The 25,033-nt window shown below is 33.4% G+C and overlaps 1 protein-coding gene across 1 annotated transcript in view; it reads left to right on the top strand.

Annotated features, from left to right (window-relative positions):
- The window catches only part of LOC129231134 (protein grainyhead-like), a 211,357-nt gene extending 186,662 nt beyond the window's left edge, over nucleotides 1–24,695 (top strand). The window contains exons 11-17 of the mRNA XM_054865381.1: nucleotides 1,129–1,195; nucleotides 10,319–10,464; nucleotides 19,306–19,364; nucleotides 20,144–20,229; nucleotides 21,575–21,660; nucleotides 23,557–23,621; nucleotides 24,578–24,695. Of these exons, the coding sequence (XP_054721356.1) occupies nucleotides 1,129–1,195; nucleotides 10,319–10,464; nucleotides 19,306–19,364; nucleotides 20,144–20,229; nucleotides 21,575–21,660; nucleotides 23,557–23,621; nucleotides 24,578–24,695 (627 nt within the window). The remainder of the gene's footprint in view (nucleotides 1–1,128; nucleotides 1,196–10,318; nucleotides 10,465–19,305; nucleotides 19,365–20,143; nucleotides 20,230–21,574; nucleotides 21,661–23,556; nucleotides 23,622–24,577) is intronic.
- The last annotated feature ends 338 nt before the right edge of the window (nucleotides 24,696–25,033 follow it).

The following is a 25,033-nucleotide window of genomic DNA, read 5'->3' as shown; positions in this document are numbered from 1 at the left end:
ATAAAGAAAATTAGAAATAATGTTATTTTTTACAAACATTATGTAGAAAACGGAAATCCATAAATAAACTGTTGATCTAATGAAAAGTCTATGTATTTTCTCAGTGGGATCAAGTATCCCTCATGAAGGGATCATGTATTGCTTGATGTGGGGATACGTGATCCCTTTAGGAAATTATTGAAAAAAATTATTTTATCAAAACTATCTGTTTAATTTCACTCTAAAAAAATTCGATCAGATAGAGGAAAAAATTACCTTTGTTCACGTACTTAAAAAAAAATAAAAATAAAAATAAAAATAATTTGCAGCAGAGAAAAAAAATTGAAAACTAAAGTGGGGATCAAGTATCCCCAGTCTCCCCTACGCGTTTTAAAAAATAACCTTTTTTTTTGTTACATTTTTCAAAATAAAGCTAAATGTTTCCCCACAAAACAAGTTAAATCTACTAAAATTTAGTTGTACTCAACTGATTGTTGATGCGTTTCACCAATGCAATAGTAGTTTTGCAAACTGTTTGTAAGAGCACCATTTCCCCCCCCCCCCCATTGGTGAAACTTAAAAGCAATAACATAGCTAAAGGAGAATTTAGCTAGATTTAAATTAGCTAAATGTATAGGCCAATTTCTTGGTGAAACATTTAACTTTATATTTAACAGTGTAATACTAAATTCATGATGCCTTAATAGAATGAAAAAAATACATAATTAAAGTTTTTTTCATTCATAAATTCAGAAATAAATTTTGAACTTAGAAGACACTCATTTTCCATTTTCCTTAAAGAGTTAAAACATCGTGAATATGCATTCAAAAAAAAATTTTTTTTTTCAATCCCTCACAGTATTTTGGAAAATAACCGATTTGAATATCCTCAAAAATATTTACTAGATTCCAAATATGTTCAGGAATAACGTGAAAGTGCATTATTCCTTATAATGGTTTTATTATTCAGATATCTCTACATTTTCGCTTCATGCAAGGTAAGATTAAGTTGCACAGCAGGTTAATTGTACGTTGTTTCGTGGATAGATATATGAGGCAGAATTTGAAATTATAAAATTGAAGCATTTTGAGTTATTGCGTTCTGCAATGTATGAACCCATATCAATCATCTCTTCTTTTTGAATTTAGGGTGCCGAAAGAAAAACACGAGATGAAGAACGTAGAGCAGCCAAGAGGAAATTGACTACCGCACCAGGTGAGCATTCTTTCCTTTAACTTTATTCATATCATTATCTAAACTATATAGAAGGAGGCGATGAGTTTTTATTGCTAAATTTGGGAGGGAAACTTGCCACCTATGCTTTAGAGCATAGGTGGCTCGTACGAGTGGGCAATGGGGGCAATTGCCCCCCTCACTTCCAAAAGAAAAGGGACCTAGTATGTATATGATAATTTTTTTTTCTTTGCATCTCATTTTTGACGTGACTCCAAGTTCATCTAAATGTCAGAATATCTTTGAATCAGAGTAAATAACTCATTTTAAATGAATGGAATAACTATCATGTCTTAACTTTGGACCAGTGTACAATACTTCAAAGAGTTTTTCTACCATATCGAGCTAAAAATTCAATTCAACTCGCTTATAATGAACGCGAGTTACCGCCATATTTGTTCGTTATAACTGAGTGCTCGTAAAAAACGGGATCTTGAAAGAAATCATACAAAAATCATACACACTTGATTATTTTTTTTTTCTGCACTGTACCTAAGAAGTTGGTTAATTTGCTTTGAACTGTTAGTCTCGTGTTATGTTTTTCATGGATTATTCATAGACTAAAAACATCGTCATTTGCACCAATGGCTTTTAAAAAGTTTGAAGCCCTTCTGCACTTCAAAAGCCATTGAGTACGTTGAGAGTTGTTCAGCTTCAAATACTTTCATTTGTTGTTTTAGTCTTAACTTTCATTATAATTAGTACTTTTCATCTACATTAGCTTGAATTTAAAAACTGCAATATACTAATAAGTACTCATAAATGACTACCCCCATTAGTTGTTCCAATGATTGATGACTCATTAGCCATTACTAAAACTCTCGATAGATTTCAGAATGGTGAAGGAATTTTCTAAGAAAGATTTAGTTGAGCGAAAAGACATTGTAAATTGTATGGAATCACAAAACTGTTGCTCGCTTTATGCAGGGTTTGCTCGTTAAAAATGAGTTGAGCTCACTTAGACTGTGCATTGTACCAACCAAATGTGTCGGACATCCATATAAATTCAAGGTTTTCGTTAAAACAGTTTTCATTACAAGCCAGTTCGACTACTAAACAATTAAAATATTAGTGGTTTAAAATAAAGAAATTGTGGGTCAAAGCTAACCTGAAAGACTGTAATTAAAAATATATTCAATTTTTCAAAAAATCTTGTCAATCCTACTCCCCAGGATAAAGTACCATTTTGTTATGGACCCCCCTCCCTACTCCACCTTCATCCAAGAGGAAAATTATAGTTGCTCTAGACTTATTTCATTGACAACTTATGAAAACTTATCTTCCTGATGCATTTTAGTGTAACGTTACAATAACCTTACGTCCTCATTGCTCATGCCTGTTTTTCGAAGAGTACACATGAGAATTTTCTCTACTCAATCCTTATTAAAGTGTCGCAAGTGTTCGTCTCCTGACGAGTGTTCATGAGAATTATTTCTATTACAAAAGGACTGCGTTTGTGTTCGTTTCCCGAGAAATGCACATGATAATTATTTCTATTGGAGCCTACCAAAAAGCATGACTACCTCACATATGACAAACTCCTGATGGGTACACAAAATAAGTATTTCTCTTTTTATCTCAGGAAGATTTTTTTAAAATAGATAATCATTTTCTATCGGTTAGTTTTATTCACTAACTAGACAGAAAGGATAAATAATCTTTACTCTGTTTATATCTAACACCGAACACCTATGCTAATTTCTTTTCCCTGTTGACTTTTATCCGACCATATGTTTAAGTCCAACTTCGAATAAATCAACCACAGAAAGTGAGCTTTTAATAACAGCTATGAAGAAAAAAAAAAGGCCGAAAAAGCAAACGACTTCTAACGCACTTCCTCGATTCCTCTGTATACCACACAATGATTGACTGCAGCCCAATTTCAGTCATTAATTATAATCGCCAATTGAAAATATCAAATGTTCCGAAGAAATTGTTTTGCATTGCTTTCTGTTTGTTTTTCAGTTCAAGTTAGGAGTTTTCCTGTTTTATCGCATCAGTCAGTACTTAAATCCGACCTTTGAACTTGCTGCTTAATTAACCCCATCACACACGTCCATTTTTGCCGCGAGAAATAGGTTTTCTGTCTGCCCTTGGTAGAGATAAATGATGTTACTAACAATTAATAATGTCCATTCTTTTCGATTCTACTGCGTTTACGTCACAGATTAAGTGAATATAATATTGGAATCGATGCAACAAGAATAATAAAAATCAGTAAGATGTTGTATCGTGTTAAGACAAGAGGTGTGAATGAATGAATGAGGAAGAACGAAACCCGTTTCAATAATCAACGCCCGAAACAAAAACGATGAGTGATTTAGAAGGAGTTGAAAATTTCTGCTGTCACTGAAAATATTTTTCTCCATAAAAATCATACTGAAACCGATGCAACAAGAATAATAAAAATTAGTTAGATGTTAAACTATGTTCAGGGGCGCTCCGATGGAAGGTCACGGGTCCCAAAATTTTCCTTATTCGGCAAATTTTCTCTGACGATTCGGCAAAATTGTCATCATTCGGGAACATTTGGAGTTTCCATTCGGCAAAATTATCATCGTTCAGCGAAATTTGGAGTTCCATTCGACAAAATTATCATCAGTCGGCAAAATTTGGAGTTCCATTCGGCAAGTTGAGAATTTCTGTCCTCCTGAAAATTTGAGCTCGGGGCGCTGCGTTGTGAATAAATGAACGAGGTACAACGAAACCGCTTTGCTAATTAACCCCAAAAATTAAGGCGATGAGTGAGTTAGATGAAGATGAAATATTATATTCTATAATTCAAATATTTTTTCTCTCACAAGCATCATATTGAAACAAATGCCGCGAGAAAAATAAAAAATAGAAATATTTTATTAAGACAACTTGTGCGGATAAATGAATGAAGTGCAATTACACCCTCTCGATAATAAACACTCGAAACGAAGATGATGAGTGACTTAGAAGGGTGCTGAAATTCTGAGCTATCACTAAAAATATTATTTTCGTTTAAAAGTAAAGGATGCATAATTTGTTTAACTATACTTAACTTTGGTTTTCTATTTCAACTTCGTTTATTTGTAGACATATTTTATTTTTCTCTTTATTTTTCTCTTAACAAAAATTACAGCAGGAATCCTAAGGAAGAAGGAATCCTAAAACAAACTTTGAAAGAATGAACGAACAGGCTTGTTTTTTGTACCAACCTGTTTTTTTAGTGAAGTCAAGACATTGAACACGAGAGAGAAGGGGTCGAAATATTTTTTCCATGTTAAAATAATCTAGTTTTGTGCCCTGGCGTGGGAATAATTTAAAAGCGTATCATTCAGTTCAAAGACAGCATTTCCATTATTGTCAAATCCCATTAATTTAATTTGTCAAAACTGGAAACTTCGGTACAAGAAAGGGGAAGTTCCATCGTTAACCGGTTTTGTGTTTCCAATAGGTAATAAAAAGAAAATACTTCCCCGCATTCTTAAATGCTGTTATTTTTAAAGAACTTGCCCACTAGTTGATTAACTATTAAACAATCAAATATGTTGCTGAAAAAAATTCTAAGAAATTAAGCTGATAAAAAGTTTATCAACATGTCTACCTTTACATGAAAAGATAAATGATACAACAGAGAAAGTGGAAGATTAAACATAATAAACATTGGTTTTGCGTATGATTGAAACAATATCGCAGGTTTAGCGACTCAAATTTTGCAAATTTATTTTAATCTTCGTCAAAAATACGGAGACTTTTAACATACATAACTTATTTCTTGCAGCTAATTCAACTTTTTATAAGTTTTGAATTTAGAGAAATTGGGTTTGATTAATCAAGGTAATTTTCAGCTGAAGTTGGCGTGAGTTTTTTTTTTTTTTTTTGGAAAATCATCGCTGTGTTTGTGATAGCGAAACTAATTTTGAATTTTTCCAACCCAAACAGTACAATAATCAAAGTACAATCAGGTTTTTAAAATATTCTTAAAAGCCTTAATTTTCTAAGAATTCCCTCTTAAATTGATTAACTAATTAAATGATCAAACATGTTGCTGAAAATATTCTCATCTCCAAGAAAGTAATGTGAGAAAATGTTTATCAACATCTCTGTCTTTACACAAAAATATAACTGAGCCAAAAAGGAAGAAAATGTGAGAATCAACATTATATACATTGATTTTAGTCGAAAATGAAAACAATATCACATTTCTTCTAGTTCAAATTTGTAAATTTATATTAATTTTCTTCAGATAAAAACAGGAGACTTTCCACACATATACTCATTTCTTGCAGTTGATTCAACTTTTTAGCAATTTTAAGTTTAGTAAAACGGGGTTTGATTAAAAATGGTAGTTTTCAGCTTGAGTTAAAGTTAGTTAAAGTTAGTTATTTCTTTAGTAAAATCATCGCTATGTTTACGATGGCAAAACTAATTTTGGATTTTTCTAACTAAAACAGTACAATTAATTATTTTATGAACTTATCAGTTAGTACTAAATAAAATATCGCTACATATTACTAAATGGTGCCATTTTTTAATAACTATCCCTTTAGTTGATTAATTTCTACACAATCAAACATATTGCTGAAAATATTCTCATTTCCCAGAAAATAAGGCGAGAAAATGTTTATCAACATCTTTATCTTTACACGAGAAGATAAATGATACAACGGAAGAAAATTTGAGAATAAACATGATATACATTGATTTAGACCAAGATTAAAACAATATCGCATTTCTTGCATTTTAAATTTGCAAATTTATGTTAATTTTCTTCATCAGATATCCGGAGACTTTTCACAGATATAACTCATATCTCGCAGCTGAGTGAAACTCCTTGGCATTTCAAGCTGGAAATTCTTTTACTTGAACCATCAACCGTTGTTCATTAATTTCCTTACTCCATTAGAGCTGTCGGATAGTAATCTTTGAATGAGGGTTACTGATTATTCAACTTTCATTGTTTCTTGAGTTTTAAGCGAAGTTTTTTTCAGACATTCAAAACTTCTTTGGAATATTGGCTTTAAGGCAGGATTGATTGAGGTCAGTTTTTCTTTGGATGCACCTAATGCAAACTTCGGAAACGAGGACATTTGATCGGGAACATCAACTTAAATTACTGGAGGTCTTCGCAATTAGTGATTAAGAATGGGAAAAATGGAAAATGTCAGGTGGAAAAACAACTAAGGTTCCGAGAGCAGTGATTATCCATTTTGGATGTTTATTGCAAGTTTTTTCGATTTGAAACATTTTGTTAAATGTTTTCTTGCGTGATGGTAACAGTAACTAGACATTGTAGGAAAAAACTAGGGTTTTGTTGTGATTAATTTAGGCAATTTTCTGTCTGTGTCTGCGAGGAAGAGCGAAGTTAGAAACTTCGAAAATGATGACGTATTACTGATCACAGTCAATAAAATGATGGTGTGTTTAATTAGGGGTCGTCCACAAATAATGTCACGCTTTGTGGGAGCGAGGTTGATGAATATGTGACAATTTGTGAAAACTGGGAGCGAGGTGGTAACTAGAAGTGTGACATCAGACATTTCGGCTGAAATAAAAACATTTTTCTATAACGATGTATTTCTACTCTATAGCGCGATATATTACAAGGGGTGGGGGTAAGGTAAAGTGTGACACTTTGTGGCGAAGTAGAGGGGGAGGAGAGGACAAAGTATGTTTTAAAAAATCAGATTATTTATATACGACTGTTTATTGAAAAAACAAAGCACAAATGCAGAACGAAAGTTGCATAGGGTTAACCGACTAGTAAATGAACACCTTTATTCTTCATCCACTAGTCGGTCAAAAACAACAGCTCGTAGTTCATTAAAAAAAAAAAAGTTTCAAACATTTTGCTTGGATGAATTGGAAGTAGTATACATTTCCAGAAAGAAAACGATTCGAAATGCCGTGTTGGACCTCTGGCTGGCATGTTCTGTCATTGGGGCGGAGCACCTTTTTTTTCGATTCAATCTCCCCCCCCCCCCTTAAAAAAAACTGATACAAAACTGTAAAAGTTCTCTCAAACTCTTAAAATAATTACATACATCATCTAAAGTAGTTTTACTGACATTTGCCAAATGCTACAGTTTTTAACAGCGCGCTATGAGTTTTTGAAAATGAACTTGAGCTTAAGTGTTCATTCACTGATCAGTCTACACTACACGTATAATGGTGTTACAGATTATCTTCTTCAGGACAAGATGATAAACAATACCTAACCAGGAATTAAATTGACTACCTTTTCCGGCATCATTTTCATCATTATAATAAATTCTATTTTAAAATATAAGTTTTCCAGTAATACCCGAAACTTTCTCGATTCAAAATGGATCAACTAGCCCCTTTTTGCCAGTTTTTTCTTTTCACGAATGCAAGAAATTAATTTGAAGTCTTTTCAATAAGCAAATAGCGCGAACAATAACTAGGAACAATTATCTTTCGGAATATTATTTATCAAATTGAAAATTGCAAGTTATTAATGAGTAAAAAGGCGATTTTTTGTAAGAGATGAAATTAACTGTCTTTAGCGAAAATTCGAAACTTTATTTTAACCTTTTATGTGACAGGGAATAACAAGTCTATCCGTTTAACAGATAGAGGTTATACCACATTAACCTCGGCATTCCGATTGTTCAGCCTCATCAACAGAAGGAAAGAAGGGGGAAAAAACTGATAAGTAGCTCGTTGCCACCCTTTCCTAAAAATGTTGAACTTTTTGACAAATGAGTTTGGAGTTAGTAGAGGCTTAACCTAATTATTTACATTGTACAAATGTTAATTTATTGATGCAGCAGTAGTCAAGGTTTCGTTTCACTAATTTGAAACAGATGATTAGCGGCGCCTCTGCTCTAATAAGCGACTAATTGCAAAGTGTTACATAATGCTTTTTAAATTGCAACATTTTAACTAACGTATGAAAATTCTTTTATTCCTGTCTAATATATCAAGAGTTAAGTGCCTAATATTGTTCCATTATTAGGGCCACCTTTAGTATTAAATGAACACGAAAAATCCTTTGGTAGTTATATTATTGTTATTATCACTATTTTTTAAGTCATATAAAAAGTATATATTTAGACTGAGGTTTGTAAAATGACTTTATGCAAGAAGGCAATTTGCTTTAGAAAATAGTGTGTTTCTACTACCTGAATGCACATTTTGCTTTAGAAAATAGAGAGGGTTTTTACTACCTGAATGTATTTTTTTCTATGTTTTTGTTTTAAACTGCAATTATTATGCACCGTTCTTAAGGTCAAATTAACGCACGATCTCACTAGTCCGCGGACTAAATGTTCATCATATTTTTTGGGGAATTAAAAAAATATGTAAATTTCTTCCTTTCATCTCCTTTTTCACAAAATACATTTTGTATTTTAAATTATGAAATATGATTTGTACTGTTTTACTGTTTCTCAAAACTCCACATTTTGATTAAAAAACTAGCACACTTCCATTTGTATTTCACTGCTCTCATTTTTCACAAATAGTTCTGAAAATTGTTATATTTTGCTAAAAATGCAATGTAAGGACACTTTGAGTATGAACATATTGCGCCGTAATTTATTTTATAACTGCCCCAGTCGATTCTGAACTTATCAGAAGATAAGCTTTCTTTTATTAATATTATATTACATTTTCACTTTTCTACAAGGTTTTAATTCAATAATTTCACTATAAATATTTATTGCTAGAATTTTGGTTGATTTTCAAGTAATATTCGCTTGCAAAAACATCAAATTATATGGGAACCTACTTGTGGGGGGGGGGAGAATTTCTACCAGGATTAGTGCACAATATATGGGCTTGAATCTTTGATTGGCTTTATAGCACACACGAACTACTTTGGAAAAGAATTTTCTTGTGGGTAGGGAGGGAGGGCAGCAACTTTTATCAAGACCTTTGCATCACTTTCCCTTGATCGGGCCCAGACCACACTTTAAAAAAAATGATGCCGTGAGTTGCTCCGCAGCGGATGTATCACGATTTTTTCTTTTTTTTTTGTTCCATTTCTGTGTAATTTCGCATTAATTAACGAAACGGATTTAACGAAGATTTATTTGACATTATTTCACCGGAAGTAATTTAAATTGATAGAAAAATGTTATCCCGATAAGCTTAACAAACTAAAATGGAAAGCTGAATTAGAAACACATTTTCATCCTGGTTTAGTTTTAAAATCACTTTGGACTTTATGGCAAGACCAGCAGAAGAGCAACATAAATAAACTAAATGGAGGCTATAACGACAGAATTTTAAATTAAATAAAATAACAAAACATATATTTTCTGTCGTAAAAGCAGATATGAAATATAACTCTTGAAATATCCCTCTTTGAACAGTGAATTTATAGTGCTCAAGAAGCCCGCAAGTTCCGAAGAAACAACAGAAGGTGTATTACATTCACACACAAGTATTTCCCAATGCCCATAGTGTAAAATATGGCTACTAACCGATATAGTGGATTTATCACTATTGGAAACTTAAGATTTTCTCTTTGGGGCGCAATATTTTTTAAACTAGGCGTGAAATATAGAAGCAAACAATATGGAGGGGGTCCCGGAAAAGTCATTTGTTACGGGCCCCAAAATTTCTGTGCATGCCCCTGGTTGGCGATGTTCTACATTTATTACATTTATAGAATTTGCTGCCATATTTGGTCAAAGTTATATGAAAACTATTCATTTGGCGATATCACACATTATTTTCTGTTTTTAAGTTACTTTTAAAATTAACAAGCGAATAAACATAATTAAATCCTCCATCAAGTGAAAAACCATCATTAACATTAAAAGTTTTATTTAAGTGCAAAATGATCCCGGTAACTAATTTTAAAAACATCAAAAGCTCCATTAAATGCAAAATGCTTCGGAAAATAAATTTTTCATGTAATTAAAAAACGATAGAAGTTCTATAGAATGATAAATGAGGACGTGAGGAGAAAACTAGCAACGACGTAAACAACGTTTTTCTGTTTTCGCAAAGTAAAAAATGAACAAGTTGCCTAGCTTCAAGTTGTTCTAACCTCTTATCAAAATATTTTCTAGAACGATTAAAGAAATATGTGTTAATTTTTTTAAGATTGCTCCATTTGTTCTTCATTTTTTCAAAAACCTGATTTAATTATTTCTCCCTCAGGTGTAAATGACGGAACTATCACTTTCCCAGGAAGGAAAAAAATTGATGAAATGTTCCATCTTCCTTGTGAACGATCCGAGTTTTATTCGATGAGTGATCTGCTCAAGCCGCCGATTCTTTTCACTCCGAGTGATGACGTAGAAAAGGTAATTAATCAAGTGATCTTTTATTTATTTTTTTTTCTTCGTTATGAAAAATATGAATTAATTCAAAGCTTCCCAGAAAGTCCGATAACGTACCCAATTTGTGGTTAAGGATGGAAAAGAGGCGATGAAAAAATTTGAATAAATGAATAAATAAAAAGATGTATGAGAATCTAATCAATCACCCGAGAAAGCAAAAGTTAATGCTATTAACAATAATTTGACTGTCATGGCTATCATATGAGATAGCCAGTGATATTTCTGTTGGGACTGGCTAACAAATATGATCAGGGTCTTCGAGAGGGGAGAGGCAATCCTAATCATTGCTTAGGGGACCGGAATTAAAATGTCGTGTTTTTCTCAACAAAGAAAGTTTATGTCAGTTTTTTTCTTAATAAATGATGAAATTACTTCCATTATCAACACCCTTTTGTCTTCTACAATGTAGATTTTCAATCATAGTTTTTTAAAGAGTTGTTTCTGATACAACATTTCTTTCGATGGTGATTTGGAAATTAGCCAATTTTTCCAGTTTTTGTCGCGTGAAAAGTGTTGTAGCAATCAGAAAACAATGAATTCAGGTAGTGCAATGTCGGACGAATATATTAGTGATTGTCTGTTATAGAAAAGGTGCGATTCTGAATCACGTATACAAAAACTAATGTTGCAAGTTTGGCGTACCTCGAATTTCAGCGATGTTTTTCGCGGTTTTTAAGCGTTTTCCTAAAATATACGACTATTTATAAATGCCCCAATTTAGGCGAAAGTTGTTTAAATTTGGTATTTCTTTTGTTTTTAAACTTATGACTTTCATTTTAATGGCAATTTCTTAGAGATAAACCTATTTGTGTCAAGATGGGGGTGTATTTCGTATGAAGCGATCACTAACGAAACGTAAACGAAAATAACAATTTGTTGTACCTATATTCTGTACGTTTAAATTAAGACCTTAACACTACTGCATAAATCAAGGAACATACAACTTTTCAGTTTTATTGTGTGTTTTGTTATTTTTACCATGACTTTTATTATATATTACTAATTGCATTCGTGTTCTCGCGAAACTTTCCCGAAAGTTTTCACGAATTTCCTGCGAATTTCGGGTTGCGCTCAAGACGATCATCGCTGTAAAAAAATTAATGAATTTCAGTAGGTTGCTTCAGTCACTATACTCACCCGATATTGCACCAACTGATTTCCATTTTTTCAATCATAATACGACAAAAAAATTGAAAATTAGACCGATATGTAACCTTTTTCGGGTATTTTGCTTCAAAACAAAATGAGTTTTATAGATCTAGAAAATTTGCTAACTAGAGGGCAAAAGGATGTTGATAACGAGAGCAGTTTAATCTTTGGGTTAAAAGAAAACACTTGTTAGAAATTTCTTTATTAGAAAACACTTTACTTACTGGTCCATTATATTTATCTGCTCGACTTCAAAAATAAATAAATAAATAAATCTCACTACTATCAAAAACTTATAACTGCGGGTTACATAAGGCACCTTTTAGTGTGAAACGTTGCAGCACTAGCGGCACTTAATTTATAAGGATGTAATTTGACTCCCTCTGGCACCCTTATGGCTCCCTTAAGGGTGCCATAGGTGGGCCGCAGGGAGCCAAATGGCACCCTGAAGGGAATACCGTTGATGTTACAACGTTTCACCTTAAAAGATGCCACAGGCAGCAAGCAGTTTTAACAGTGCAAAAAAGCATATTTCATAAATTACGTGCCTTAAATATTACACTAAAAGGTTGAAAGGGATTTTTGCGAAACATAATCGTAGAGTCATAGCAAGGGCGGATCCAGACAGAATTCTCGGAGGGGGCCATTTGGAAAAATACGATGCTTTGGAAAATTTTTGAATTTTTCAAATGTCAATATAGTCAACCTTTAACTAGAGCATTTTGTAAGGAATTTTTACCAGGCGACGCAAGTTTAACATAAAGGCTGTAACCTTCCCAATAATTTTCTTCTTTTCTTAACAAACGTGTGCATAAATCGTGGCCTCAAAGTGGTATTTCTGTAATCACTAGTGTGTTCTGAGGCGACTGTATAGGACTTCTGATTTAAGATGCAGCCGATATGAACCAACCGTAATCATAATATTAACTCTGAAGTAAAGGGGGTCCGGGGGTTTCTTCCTCGTAAAATTTTCGAATTTGAAGTCCTAAAACCGTATTTTAGACGGTCTTTGGTAATGTTAGGGGAGAAAAGGTTCGGTGGTGCTCCCCTGTCTATTTTTCGAAATAGTAGTTCTAAGAATGCAGTTTTAGACGATCTTTGATGATGTTAGAGGGAGGAGAAATTTGAGGGCCCATTTAAGGAAATTCTTTTAATTTGTAATCTTAGAAATGCATTGTAACTGTCTTTCGTAACGTTCAGGGCTCAGGTGCGACCTCCCCCTCCCTGCCATTTTTCGAAATTGAAACCTTAAAAATGCAAACATTTTCTCCAATAATGTTAAGAAGAAGGCGGTTCGAGGTTTCTCCGACGGATTATTTTGCCATTGTAGAGCCAAAAGCGCAGTTAAATACGATCTTTTCGTAATGATACGTGGAGGAGAAATTCGAGGGCCCACACTAAGAAATTTTTCTAATTTGCAGTTTTAAAGATGAATTCTTATTATCTTTGGTAATGGTAGAGGAGAAGAGGTTTGGAGCGCTCCCTCCGAAATTGTAGCTCTAAAAAGGCTGTTTAAAACGATTTTTGGTGACGTTAAAGGGAGGAGAGATCAAAAGGCTCATCCCAGGAAATTTTACTAATTTATAGACTTAAAAACGCATTCTAGACTATCTTTGGTTTAATTAGGGGTAGAAGAGATTATGAGGTTCACACTCCCAAAATGTTTCAAAATAGATCTCTTTAAATTAAAAATGTAGGCAATCCTTGATTCATGAGTAACTTTTAGAGGACCAGCAATTTTTCGAAATTGAAGCTCCAGAAACGTAATTCTTGAAGACTTTCAATGATGTTAGGGAGGGAGGAGTTCTCCCACGGAAACATTTAGAAACTCAAGCGATTAAAACAAAATTATTTAGGCCAATCTTGAACGATGTTGGAGAAAATGACAGGTGGGGAATCCTCACCTGGAAACTTTTACAAGTTATTTTTTAAAACGTGGTTTGTAAACGATCATGGTAATATTAACAAAAGGAAGAGGCGTGGTTTGGAGGGTCTTGTATTAAAAAGGGAATTTAGAATAATTACATAGCACTGCATAAAGCCAGGTTAAAACTTAAATCTAACTTAATGCGCAATCATTAAATGTATAACTTTTTATCGGACATTTACTAACACATATCCCTTTTTCCCCCCATGGGGGAAGTAAACACATCTAACAAGACGAGACCATTATGCTAAACGAACCCAAATATTTGGTATGCACTAGATATTTTTGAAATTTTTGTGGGATGGCCATGCCCTCCCTCTGGCATTGTTTCCGTTCTTGTTAGGCTTCACATGAAATACAATGAAGTTTTTTTTTTTTTTTTTTTCAATTTAAGCTTAATTCTTGTTAGACTTCGAGGAATAATAAGGATTTTTTTATATTTAGCTCTAAAAAAGGTTTTTGACTATATTTGAAACTTTTTCAGGGTGGCCATGGCCCCATTCTCATGTTTTCCCTATTGTTAGACTTAGTATGCATTATAAGGAACATTTTTTGCATTTTTGTTGAAAAAAAGGGGATTTTAACTATTCTTGAAATTTTCTCGGAGGGGGCAATGGCCCCTCCCTGGATCCGTCCATGATTCATAGATTAAGGCTCATCAAAAATTGAAACATACATGCCGAAAAAAAAAAAAAATAGCTCCTATCAAAACATGATTCTTTATTCAACTTTGTAGCTAAATTCCTAACAATTTTTGGGAAGAAGGCAGAACGAGGAAACTAGCTCTTTGAAGCGCAATGCCTTAGTTTCTTTGCATTTTGTTTTAAAAAGGAGCTAGCAAGTAATTTCGAAATGTAATTCTCTAGATGAGGACAAAAATGAAAAGGGATTACTGAATTACAGGACAAGTCAATCGCAATTCCAGGTGATGGCAAAAGCCTTTTTGTCCTAGGAAGTAAATTTGATGTTGACTGAATTGACATTGCTTATTTATTTGTATTTCTTTGGGATATTCTGTTAGGGTACTTTTCAAAAGAGCAATAGTTTTGTAGCGACGGGGGGGGGGGGGAGGTGGACAGATGACAACCAAAGTGTTATTGAAATGAAATAGTGATGGACGCTTGAGTTAAGCTAAAAATGCATAAAAAACGGGGAGGGGGAGGTGGCGCCCCTCTAGTCTACACTACTACAAAAAGCAAAAAGGGTAAAAGGATTAAATTGTATTTTTTGAAAAAAGAATGAGTCGTCAGCGCTCGCGAAGCTATGATGACAGTGAAGCTGACATTCTAAGGAAATTCTCAACCCTTAAAGAACCGTTATGGTGTCTCCAAAAAGTTCAGAATTTACTTTATAAATTACCGAATTCAAATAATTTGAAAAGTGTATTCATTTTCTTTTATTGACTTTTCAAAGCATTAGAATCTTAATACTAGCAACAAAAAAGTTACAGTTTGAAATACCCTGTTTATTAATATTATTGTTAGTATTATTACTGAAAACGCCGCAAATTTCCACACTCTACCGGTCTACCGCAAAGCTTACGGTTCTCAAAGGGTTAAACGAAGATGATAACGTAATATTGCATCTCAAAGCGCCATCTAGAGGACAAATAAAAAAATAAAAAATAAAGTCAATATTTATAATTCGTCTTATGCGGCAGTTTATATCGGGCCCAAAATAAAACAAGTTGTTCTAAAGGAGGGAAAGGAGAAGTCTCAGTACTTACGTGATTTCAACTTGGTGTTTTATCTTTTGCAAACAGTATCATTTTTTAAATTGGCAATAATATTAAATAGTCTTCTACTTCCAAAACATTTTCTTTTGAGAAATTGCAGTTTGAAATATCTTTATAATGAAAGAAAATTCTGATTTACTTAACTAGAGGACTGGATTCAATATCATCGGCGGTACATTACTTACTATAACGTGTCGATGTATTTCTCACCTGTTGGAAAAGCAATAAACATGACACATGGCGTAATGAGGAGTTACTGCAAATTTTAAAAAGGCAGTATAAGTGTATTAAAATAAAAACCTGTATACCAAATATAAATACAATTTTCACTTTTCCCCAACTGAAAGCGTTTTATGAGCATCAATCTATTCCTAAAGTGTATCGTTTAAAATTTGCAAGAAAAATATAATCAGCATTAGCGCAGCCTGAATTCACCTTCTATACTTTTTTGTGTCAGGGAGGGGGGGGGGGAGTCTTTACGTGCATATTAGTATTATACCATATTAGTATTGGAATGCTATTTAAACACCTAGAGCTCTAGGGAGTTTCGACAACCCGGGAGCGTATACAGGAACTAATTTTGAGAAAAGCGCAAACCTAATATATTATTCAAGATTTGTTGGAAGTTATTGAAATCCTGATTCACAATGAGTAGATGAAAAGTTATTTCGGGAATAGTCTGGGACTCTTCGGTTAATCTTTTAAATACGCCCTTTCATACCCCTAACTCGCTGCATTCTTCACAATAAATTACTGCACGCGGAAAACTTTCTCAAAACTGTTTTTGTAATGAACATTAGATAAAGGAAAAAATACTATACCTTTTACTACGGTATCTATAATTTTTTCCGTGTTTGGTTTTTAATCATTAGTATTGTATTTTAAAATGAAAACAGTTGGCATTTTTTTAAGCGAAGATTTGCCGACCACCTTGTTTAGTAGCCAGAGTGGTCTGACTGCGGATGAGGAGGTTCTGGGTTCGAATCCCGGCTCGAGCATGGATGCACGTTCTCTCTCCTGTCCTTGTTTCTTCTTTGCGTTAATGTGTTGTTATGCTGCGAACATGAGCGGTTACCTCCTTTGAACGGGCCCTTTTGGCATGTGTGCACTGTGAACGTCAGACCTCACACCAAACTACGGTACAGTTGGAAAAGTAAAGCAGCGCATCCCAAATTGCCAACCCAGTTGGCCCAAGACGAGAACAACAAACGAATGTGTTTCTAAGAAAGCACCCAATCTTCATTAATCCTGAATTAGCGTTCAATATGGAATAGAGCAATTTTTTTACACGATAAAAACGATTTGGAAATGATCATTGATTGTCAATATTTAATTGAAAAAATCAATTAATTATTAGTATTATTATTGTTATTATTTAATTAGAGGTTTAAAATAGGAAATTGATCCAATTGCTCTTACTCCAAGCATAACGGGAAGTTCTTCCGCAACTTTGATAATGATTTATAAACAAAAACGGAAAAGTTTTTTCGGGAAAGGTCATCAATTAAAATCGGAAAGCTTTTATCGTTGTTACTATCTGAAATGCATTTTAGCCTTCACCTCTTGAAAACGGTTTTCATCAATCAAGACAGCTTAACTATTCTAATCATAAGTATTATGGAAGCCAAGGACCTTGTAATTTATGATGACTTCTAACCTACACGTAAATAGGCCTTTACAGCCAAGCAGCCCTTTCAATTATGCCGCCACCAGAATTTGGGTTCCTCACCATTTGAATTCAATCCATCATGCAACTGCATCCATCATGGAATGTAAGTCCCAGGAGGGATTAAGTATGATTTCAATGTGTCCCAGAGAATCTGCTGATATCATTGCTTTTGTGATTCATATTCATTATTTCTAATATCTTCATGAATAAATGTATATCAATCTAAATTATCCTGCATTTCAAAGCGTGAAACTACAAATGAAACGCAAGTGGTTACATGTTGGTCTGAAATAAAACTTCCAAGTTGAATGAGCTTGTTTAGCATCAGTTACTGAAGTAACAACTTCTCTGATACAAGCATTATCATAAGTATTCTGGGATCGCTCATAAATCACGTGTTTTCGTTTTGACCCTTTAAATAAATTACCCGTCTCTGAAGCTCGCTTAACTGACGCAATCAGAATTCACGTCTCTAGTGCAGTTAAGCATTTTTTTTTTCCGAATATCTTCCGTATGTAACGAATCTCCATGATTTGTATCTCCTTCACTCCTTTGGAAATCAAAGAGAAGATTTAAAAACAAGACTTAACTCCATCTTCAGAACTTCATTTACAAGGGCGCCCATCCCACCCCCCCCCCCAAGAGCAAGAGCGTACCTCTTTCCTAAATACCACGAACCCCCCCCCAAATCGGGAGCATCCTCAAAAAGGAAAAGTACCCCTTACAACCCCCCTAAAAATTTCAATGGCGCAGCCTGCGCCATGACCCACCCACCTCCCAGGTGGGCAACTCTGTACTTTTGTTTAAAAGTAAGCTCTAAGCACAAAAGAACTCGCGAATTGCTTTTGCTAGAAATTAAGCCAAGCTAAAACTATTACTGAAGTGAGTTAAAAGCATGCAATAAATTACTCATTTATTTCTTTAGGAATACATTGTTAGTTTCTGTTATGATGATAATCATATGGGTATGATTATGATGATGATCATACCAGGAACCTAAAAACTTTTTAAATCTTAGGTAACAGAAAAAATAGTAATAACGCCGTGCAAATTATCTCTTAGAGTTATAGAGAAAAATTCAGAGCAATATAGATTCTGAAAAATTCTTCTTCCGGGCAGGGCCCGATTAACCTCTGAAGTTAGGGGAAGCTAAGTATTATTTCAGGGTCCCCATCTTTTGTTTTCATTATGTATTTTCTAAAAATTCTACGCACATTGAGACAAAACTCACTAATGCTATACGTATTATTTCCAAATACGACCAAGCAGACTTCCGATTAAAGTTTATTGCCCCCCTAGACATATTGAAATTTTGTACATTACATATTTCTGTACTCCCATTCGCAGCAGATAAGGGATGTTAGTTGTTTCAGATTTATCCCTTCATAAAATTTATCAAGTGTGATAAAAGTATATTGTAGTACATTGGGGCAAGTTCCACAGATGAATAGCTTGCTATCACATTTTATAAACTGTGTCCTCACTTTTTAAAATCCTTCCAAAATGTTTATTAAACGAGTTCTAATATTTGAATACTTTTAAATCACATTCAAAAGCAGAAACTGAAAATTTTAAGTCATTTTTGAGCCCCCTGTTAATTCTGAAGAGAAGCTCAAGCTTCCTGAGCCGTTTGGGTAATCAGGCCCTGCTTCCGGGAGAACTTGTCACTAAATTTGTTTTCTTTTGTCAAGTCGCCAGGGTGATCAGGAGCTCGGGATTTATCGAACCCTGATCATAACTATGGAAACGCTACTAATAATATTTTCCATTTAGTTTACTTTTACTTAAGACTTCGTTGCTGAACCATTACAATTTTTATCGAAATATTATCAACGCTATACCTATAAAATTAAGCATCTGAATTGAAAATCAAGCAAAGAATAGTCGCCCCAGGAAAATAAAAAAGAGAAAAAATAAATACAATTACTACTAGTGGGCTTGCGCCCGTTCTGAAAAAGGCTCTGAAGTGCAACAGTAATAATGCATCTGCACTTATAATGATGATGATAAAAAAAATTAATACAGTGAGTGCCGGATATTTCAATCAGAGGTTAATCGAATCAGCCGCTTTAATGAATCAAATGCTCAAAAACAGAACGAAATCCAGCTTTAACATTAAAAAACTCCAGGAGAGTTGACTCAAAAAAAAAAAGAAACACACACACACACACAGACACATTTTTGCTTTTCTGACTCAGCCGCTTTATTAAATCAAAACTGTTCGAAACAAACATGATTCAATTAAGCGGCGCTCACTGTATTTGAAATTTATGTTTTTATGTTTATTTTTAATGAACGAAATGAAAATTTTTACTTCTATTTTAGGTCACATCAATTGATTTGAGTTTCTACAATCCTGTGGTAGATGAACAAAACGGATCAGGGTAAGATATCAATATTTTAGTATTCTTTGCCTGTAAGAAGTTAAATATTCATTAAAAGTGTGTCGGCAGAAAAAAAGAACATTGATTTAAAGTTTAACATAAAATGAGAAGTAGTACCATAAAAGATTAAATTATAAAAAAAAGTGAAGAAAATGAATTAAATGGTTTGCATAAAATTATTAACCAAAATGCTTCTCAGATTTTTGTTTAAAAAAAAAAAAAAAAACGCCTATGCAAAGGATGGGACGCGCGCTCTTTTAACCCTGTTAAAAAATTGAAAAGAATTTGTTTTTAGAATTACGTTCACATAGCTCGATGCGGAATAGGCTTCTACATACAACGCACTAATAAACGGAAAATCGCAGTTTTTGGACTAATTTGGATCTTTGGTACAAAAAACTGGCTTTAGCGGCAAAATTTCTCTTGTCTCGTTAAAAGAAGGTTCTTCTCTCGTTCTTTCAAATATATTAAAAAAATAAGTGAAAGGGCTAAAGCCAATTTTTGTACCAAAGATCCAAAATTACAGAGCTACAGTTATCAAGAAATAGTTCGTTGGAAAAACGGAGCTGCTTGCCTTTAATAGGATCTGAAATGAATTCGGGCTCTTTAATTGACTCTTCCCTGCCAAAAAAAAAAAAAAAAAAAACTATATCAGAGGCCTATAAACGATGCTCTATTGTATTTTTTCTGGCTTACCTGTCATTTTCTTTTGTTATATCTACTCATCTTTCAAAACATACCACTTAAAAGAAAACATCTGACTGCAGTTCATATTGCAGGACTGATCGCCGAGATAATGATTCGAGAAGCAGTAGTATGTTCACCCCGCCGCCAAAAAAGATGAAATTATATCCCGGTGACAGAGGTGAGTGTAAATTTTGCTAATGCTTTGTCTTTGTTTGCCTTACAGTCAATGAACCAGTCTGGATACTTTGAACCACTTCATATTTTTTAGACTTAGAATAAGGAACTTGAAGTGCCAGTGATGCATTCTGCTGGCGAGTTCATAAAATAAGATTTGTTTGTTTATTATTTTAAAATAAACTGAAAAAAAAAATGAAATGGTGTAAAGTTGTATGGACAAACTCGCAGACACCCTGAATGACCATTTTATTAACTGTTGCTCTTTATCTACGACTTTTTTTTGCACGGGCGAGTTAAGGGGGAAAGAGGAGGACATATTACCTTGCGGTTCTTTAAGGATAACTTTAAAAAATAACAACCTGCCTGTCAAACGCTTAGAATAAAGATTCAGATAGTTTCCCCTCTCAAAATATTTTGGATTCGGAAAAACGCAAATAGTGACGAATGTCCATTTCTGATGGGGGAAAGGGGAGAAGGATCATCATTTATTAAATAAAAATATTGAGGCTGAAAATACATGCTAAAAGGTGACTAAAAATGATACTAAAGCAAAGACAATCACGGCAACTAGTTGTTTGACTGCAGATTGTACTTTTTAACCTATTTTCCTGGAAAAGGGGAAAAAAAGGAATTATTAGAGAAAGTTAAATATCAGAGTTAAAAAATGTACTGTTGTGCAAAACTTCAAATAAAAGCAAAAATTCAACAAAGCAACACAAAATGTCATGATTCACGTGTTTTGGTTTTACAAAGAGACCCTTTTCAATGCAGAAAGGAATCAGCTTGTGGAGAAAAATATATTCGACAGGAACCAAAAAGCCAATTTTAGCCAAACACCTTAGACGTCTATCACTTCGACAGTTTGTTTTTTTTTTTGCCCCCGCCCCTTACTTAATGTTTTTTGAATAAACCGACCAAAGCAAGCATTTTTTTTCCTTTTTTTTCGATAGATCACCGTTTGGACACTTTTTGATCACGTTTCGTTTTTTGATTCTAATAGTTTTTCCTACATTTTTGAACTGTTTAAAAGACACTTAACGTAACAGTCTACGGGGAAGTTTGAATATTCTAATAATCCAGGTTTAAAAGCGGTTTGCGTAGAAGGAACTTATCTAATACACTTAATCTGTAGAACGAGTATTAAAAAAAAAATGTGATAAGGGAAACTTTGTACCTGTTTGGCAAATAAAAAATGTAATGGTAAACTTATTGCCCTGAGAATAAACACCACTACTTTATTCAACTACGATACCGAATTCACATTAGTGTGTTGTATGCCAAATTAAAACAAGTTGTACAACATGCTTTATTTTAAAAAGGTGTAGAAAAACACTTTTTTTTTTCAGTGCTGCTTTACGCCCGTCAAGAATCTGAAGATACATTCCAGCCTTTGCATATTTATCCTCCGTCGCTTGCAGGTCTTGCGAGAGGGGTAAGTTTAAGTTTAATGTTTCTCCCCTCGTAATTTTTCTAAACAGGAGCTATCCATTGCCATATTAATTTTAGTAAGGCGTTAATGTACACTTCCAATGCTCCATTGGAGATGAAAAAAATTAATAATTTGTTATTAAGTTTTTTTTTACTTATTTATTTTTTTGTGGATCTCGATAAGAAAATTTCAAAATTATGCGGACCCCACCTTAAGTTACTTGCTCCACCCCAGCTCAACTGTATTGGAAAAGTAAAAGTTTAAGAAATTGCTATCTGTGCTAGAAGTCTGAGTCACTCCAAAGGTAGAGCATTGAAGCGATCATTATAAATGTTCGCAGTATTTACGATATGTTAAAATATCGATCGTTGCGTATGACTTGACAAGTTGCCAGGTTGATGACAGCGTGATCATTTTTTGAAGACGTTCTTTGTAGTTGCGTTTGTTTTTAAGGCGTTCTTCTTAAACCCACAATTTTTGAAGAACGCCTTCACTACTTTGAATGCATAAAATAGTGCTCATTTGATAAATTCTTCATTTATGATTTTTTTCACAGCAAACATTTTTGTAAAAAGAGGAATGTGAAAGTCGGAGCCCCTCTCCCGCTGGTTTTCAAAAGTTAACTTGTTTACATATATTTGGTCGTGGTTTTTACTGCTTTGCAATTTAAAGCACATTGAGTATACTACCGTGGGAAGGTAAAGAGCAGTAACAGCAAATTTTTCATTCACTGCACTTTTGTCATCAATTGTACTTGAGCTTTATTGTACGACCTTGCTTTTTTGGTTTCCGCTGAAAATAAAACATGGAAAAAACATCAAATTGAAACATTTTCCTACTGTTTGTATGGAATCCAAAACGAGCTTCTTCAAATATCTCGAAAACTCATTTCGACCGATACTGCCCTTCGCCTTCCCATGAAAGTATACACCCTTCAGAAAATTTGAAATGATAAAGCTGTTGGGGGGTGCAAGGTCTGCGGAGTACGGAAGATGTGAAAGTCGTAAAAATTGCTGTGCGATTTTAATCGCACAAGCTGCAAGCGGTGGAATATCGTCGTGATTTGGTGTTTGTTTCCTGTTAAGCATCGTAGGCATTCCATCATACTCACCAGCTCTTGCACTATTAGATTTTCACTTATTTGTTGAAGCTTTTTTATACGTTGAAAAATTTAATTTTATAAATTATTATTTTTCTGTATTACGTCAAGTATCAACTTTTTCAGTAGCTTTTCGACTTCAACATTAGTAATGGATGTGACTGAGAATGAAAAGCATGATGGCGAAGAGCGCAATATAGGGTAGGGCGCAATATCGAGCAAAATTCGCAAAATGGGGAGAAGCAAATTTATTTTTCGTCAGAAAAAAGACGAATAGGGGAAGAGTTCAATCGGGGATGAAAAATGGTAATATCTGTGTGTATTGCATAAGGTTTTTTTTTTTTCAAATAATCAGGAGGGAGAACAGTATGTTCGGTGGCAGAAATGTCTCAAATAGGCTTATATAAACAGAGTAGATAAACTCAAAAAAAAAAAATAAATAAAAAAAAATCAGCTATTTGGAGTGCAAATATTTGATTTATAAAATGCTATCTGTTGTTTTCATGTATTATTTTGTGGCAAACCATTTGTGGTAAAATAGGAGTCATCTCGTATAAACAAGAGTTTTTGTAAAAAATTAAATTTATAGCGCAAATTTTCGGTTTAAGCTTTTAAACTCATTTAATTCTGATCAAAATCCTGAATTTCATTTTACGCTAAAATTTTTCTGTATTTTAGTAGTAATTGACAAAAACAGAGGTATCCCATATTCGGTGCTCTTACTCTGTCTCTCTCGATACATGTTAGTGCTACTGTGACAATACATGCATTTAATTTTCCTCTTTTTTTTAAAATTACAGATAGAAAAAAAATACAAGCTAAATTCATCTAGCATAAGAAACATATACAAGAAATGCAAGAAAGGGTAAGGGCTGTTTTCAATTTTATTTAATTAATACTTGATATTGTAATTAAAAGTTTAAAACAAGAATTGGCATTTTAATAATAAATTGATAATCTAGCAAACTGATATAACACAAAACTATTAATTTTTTCTTATGGTATTCTGATTTATACACTCATGACTTATTTTTTCCTAAACAGACCATTTCATTCGCGTCGAATTTCATGTTTTATTATAATTTTTTTCATACTTCTTTAGTCATAAGTTATTAAATAAATAATTGAACAAGTAAACGAAATGAATTGACTTTGCCCTGCGTGCCCTTGCCTAATTGAACGAAACATTAAAATTAAAAATAAACTTAATATTGATTAAATAAATGCTGCGCTAAATATTAGTAGGTCTCGATTAATATTTAAAATGTTAATAATAAAATTATCATTTCATAATAACAAAATAATGTCCGACTTACAGCAAAATATTACAATATGAGTATCAATTTTTGAATATTGCTTGTATTATCATATGCTTTGAGCTTCAAAGGAAACTTTTTCCTGAGTAGAGTAACCTACATGTGTTACTCTACACAGTTAAAATACTACGTGGTAGACGGTGCTAAAAACAGGGTAAGTATTTTAACATTTCGTTTTCCCCCGCTATTTCACTTTGCCCCAAATTCCTCTACTACTAAGATATAGCAGTTTGAATTTGTTACTTAGAAAAAAAATCTTGTAGTAGTCTACACGTATTACTACGCAGTTAAAATGTTAAGTGAAAGGTGGTGCTAAAAACAGGGTAAATATCTTACTCTTTTTGCCCCACTATTTAATTTTGAATTTTGCCCCAGTATTTAATTTTGAATTTTGCCCCACATTCCCCTACTAATGAGATATAACAGTTTAAATTTGTTACTTTGAAAAGCAATTCATTTCTTAGTTTTTTAACTATTGTTTTTCGTTTCTTTTCTTTTCTTTTAGCGTTACTGTCCTGATTGATGATGACATAGTAAAGCACTACTACAATGAAGATGCATGCATTATTGAAGTAACGAAAGTGGATGATGAGCTATGTGACGTGACATTACTTGAATTGTAATATCACCGACATCGCCCCAAGCGAAATATGGTTCCTTCTCATCAGAACGGGGCACAAATCTTCAAAATCTCATCAAAATTTATCCACATTTTTTAATTATTCCTATGCATTTTGAGCATCAAGTGATTGAGTATTGGTGATAAAAAACTAGATTTTCTACAAACTTATTGTTATTGGTGATACAACGTGTAGATTTTCTGCCAACTTATCGTCGAATGTGATGAACACTCTACGTCAATGGTTGGATTTTTCTTCATTTGGAAAATCTGATAATTGCTTTACGAAAATAAAAATATATGTATTTATCAGTGAAAGTGACCAAAGGAATGTGTTATGTA

Source organism: Uloborus diversus, chromosome 10 (genome assembly GCF_026930045.1).
Source record: "Uloborus diversus isolate 005 chromosome 10, Udiv.v.3.1, whole genome shotgun sequence".
NCBI lineage: Eukaryota > Metazoa > Arthropoda > Arachnida > Araneae > Uloboridae > Uloborus > Uloborus diversus.
This window is presented reverse-complemented; position numbering and strand designations above follow the sequence as displayed.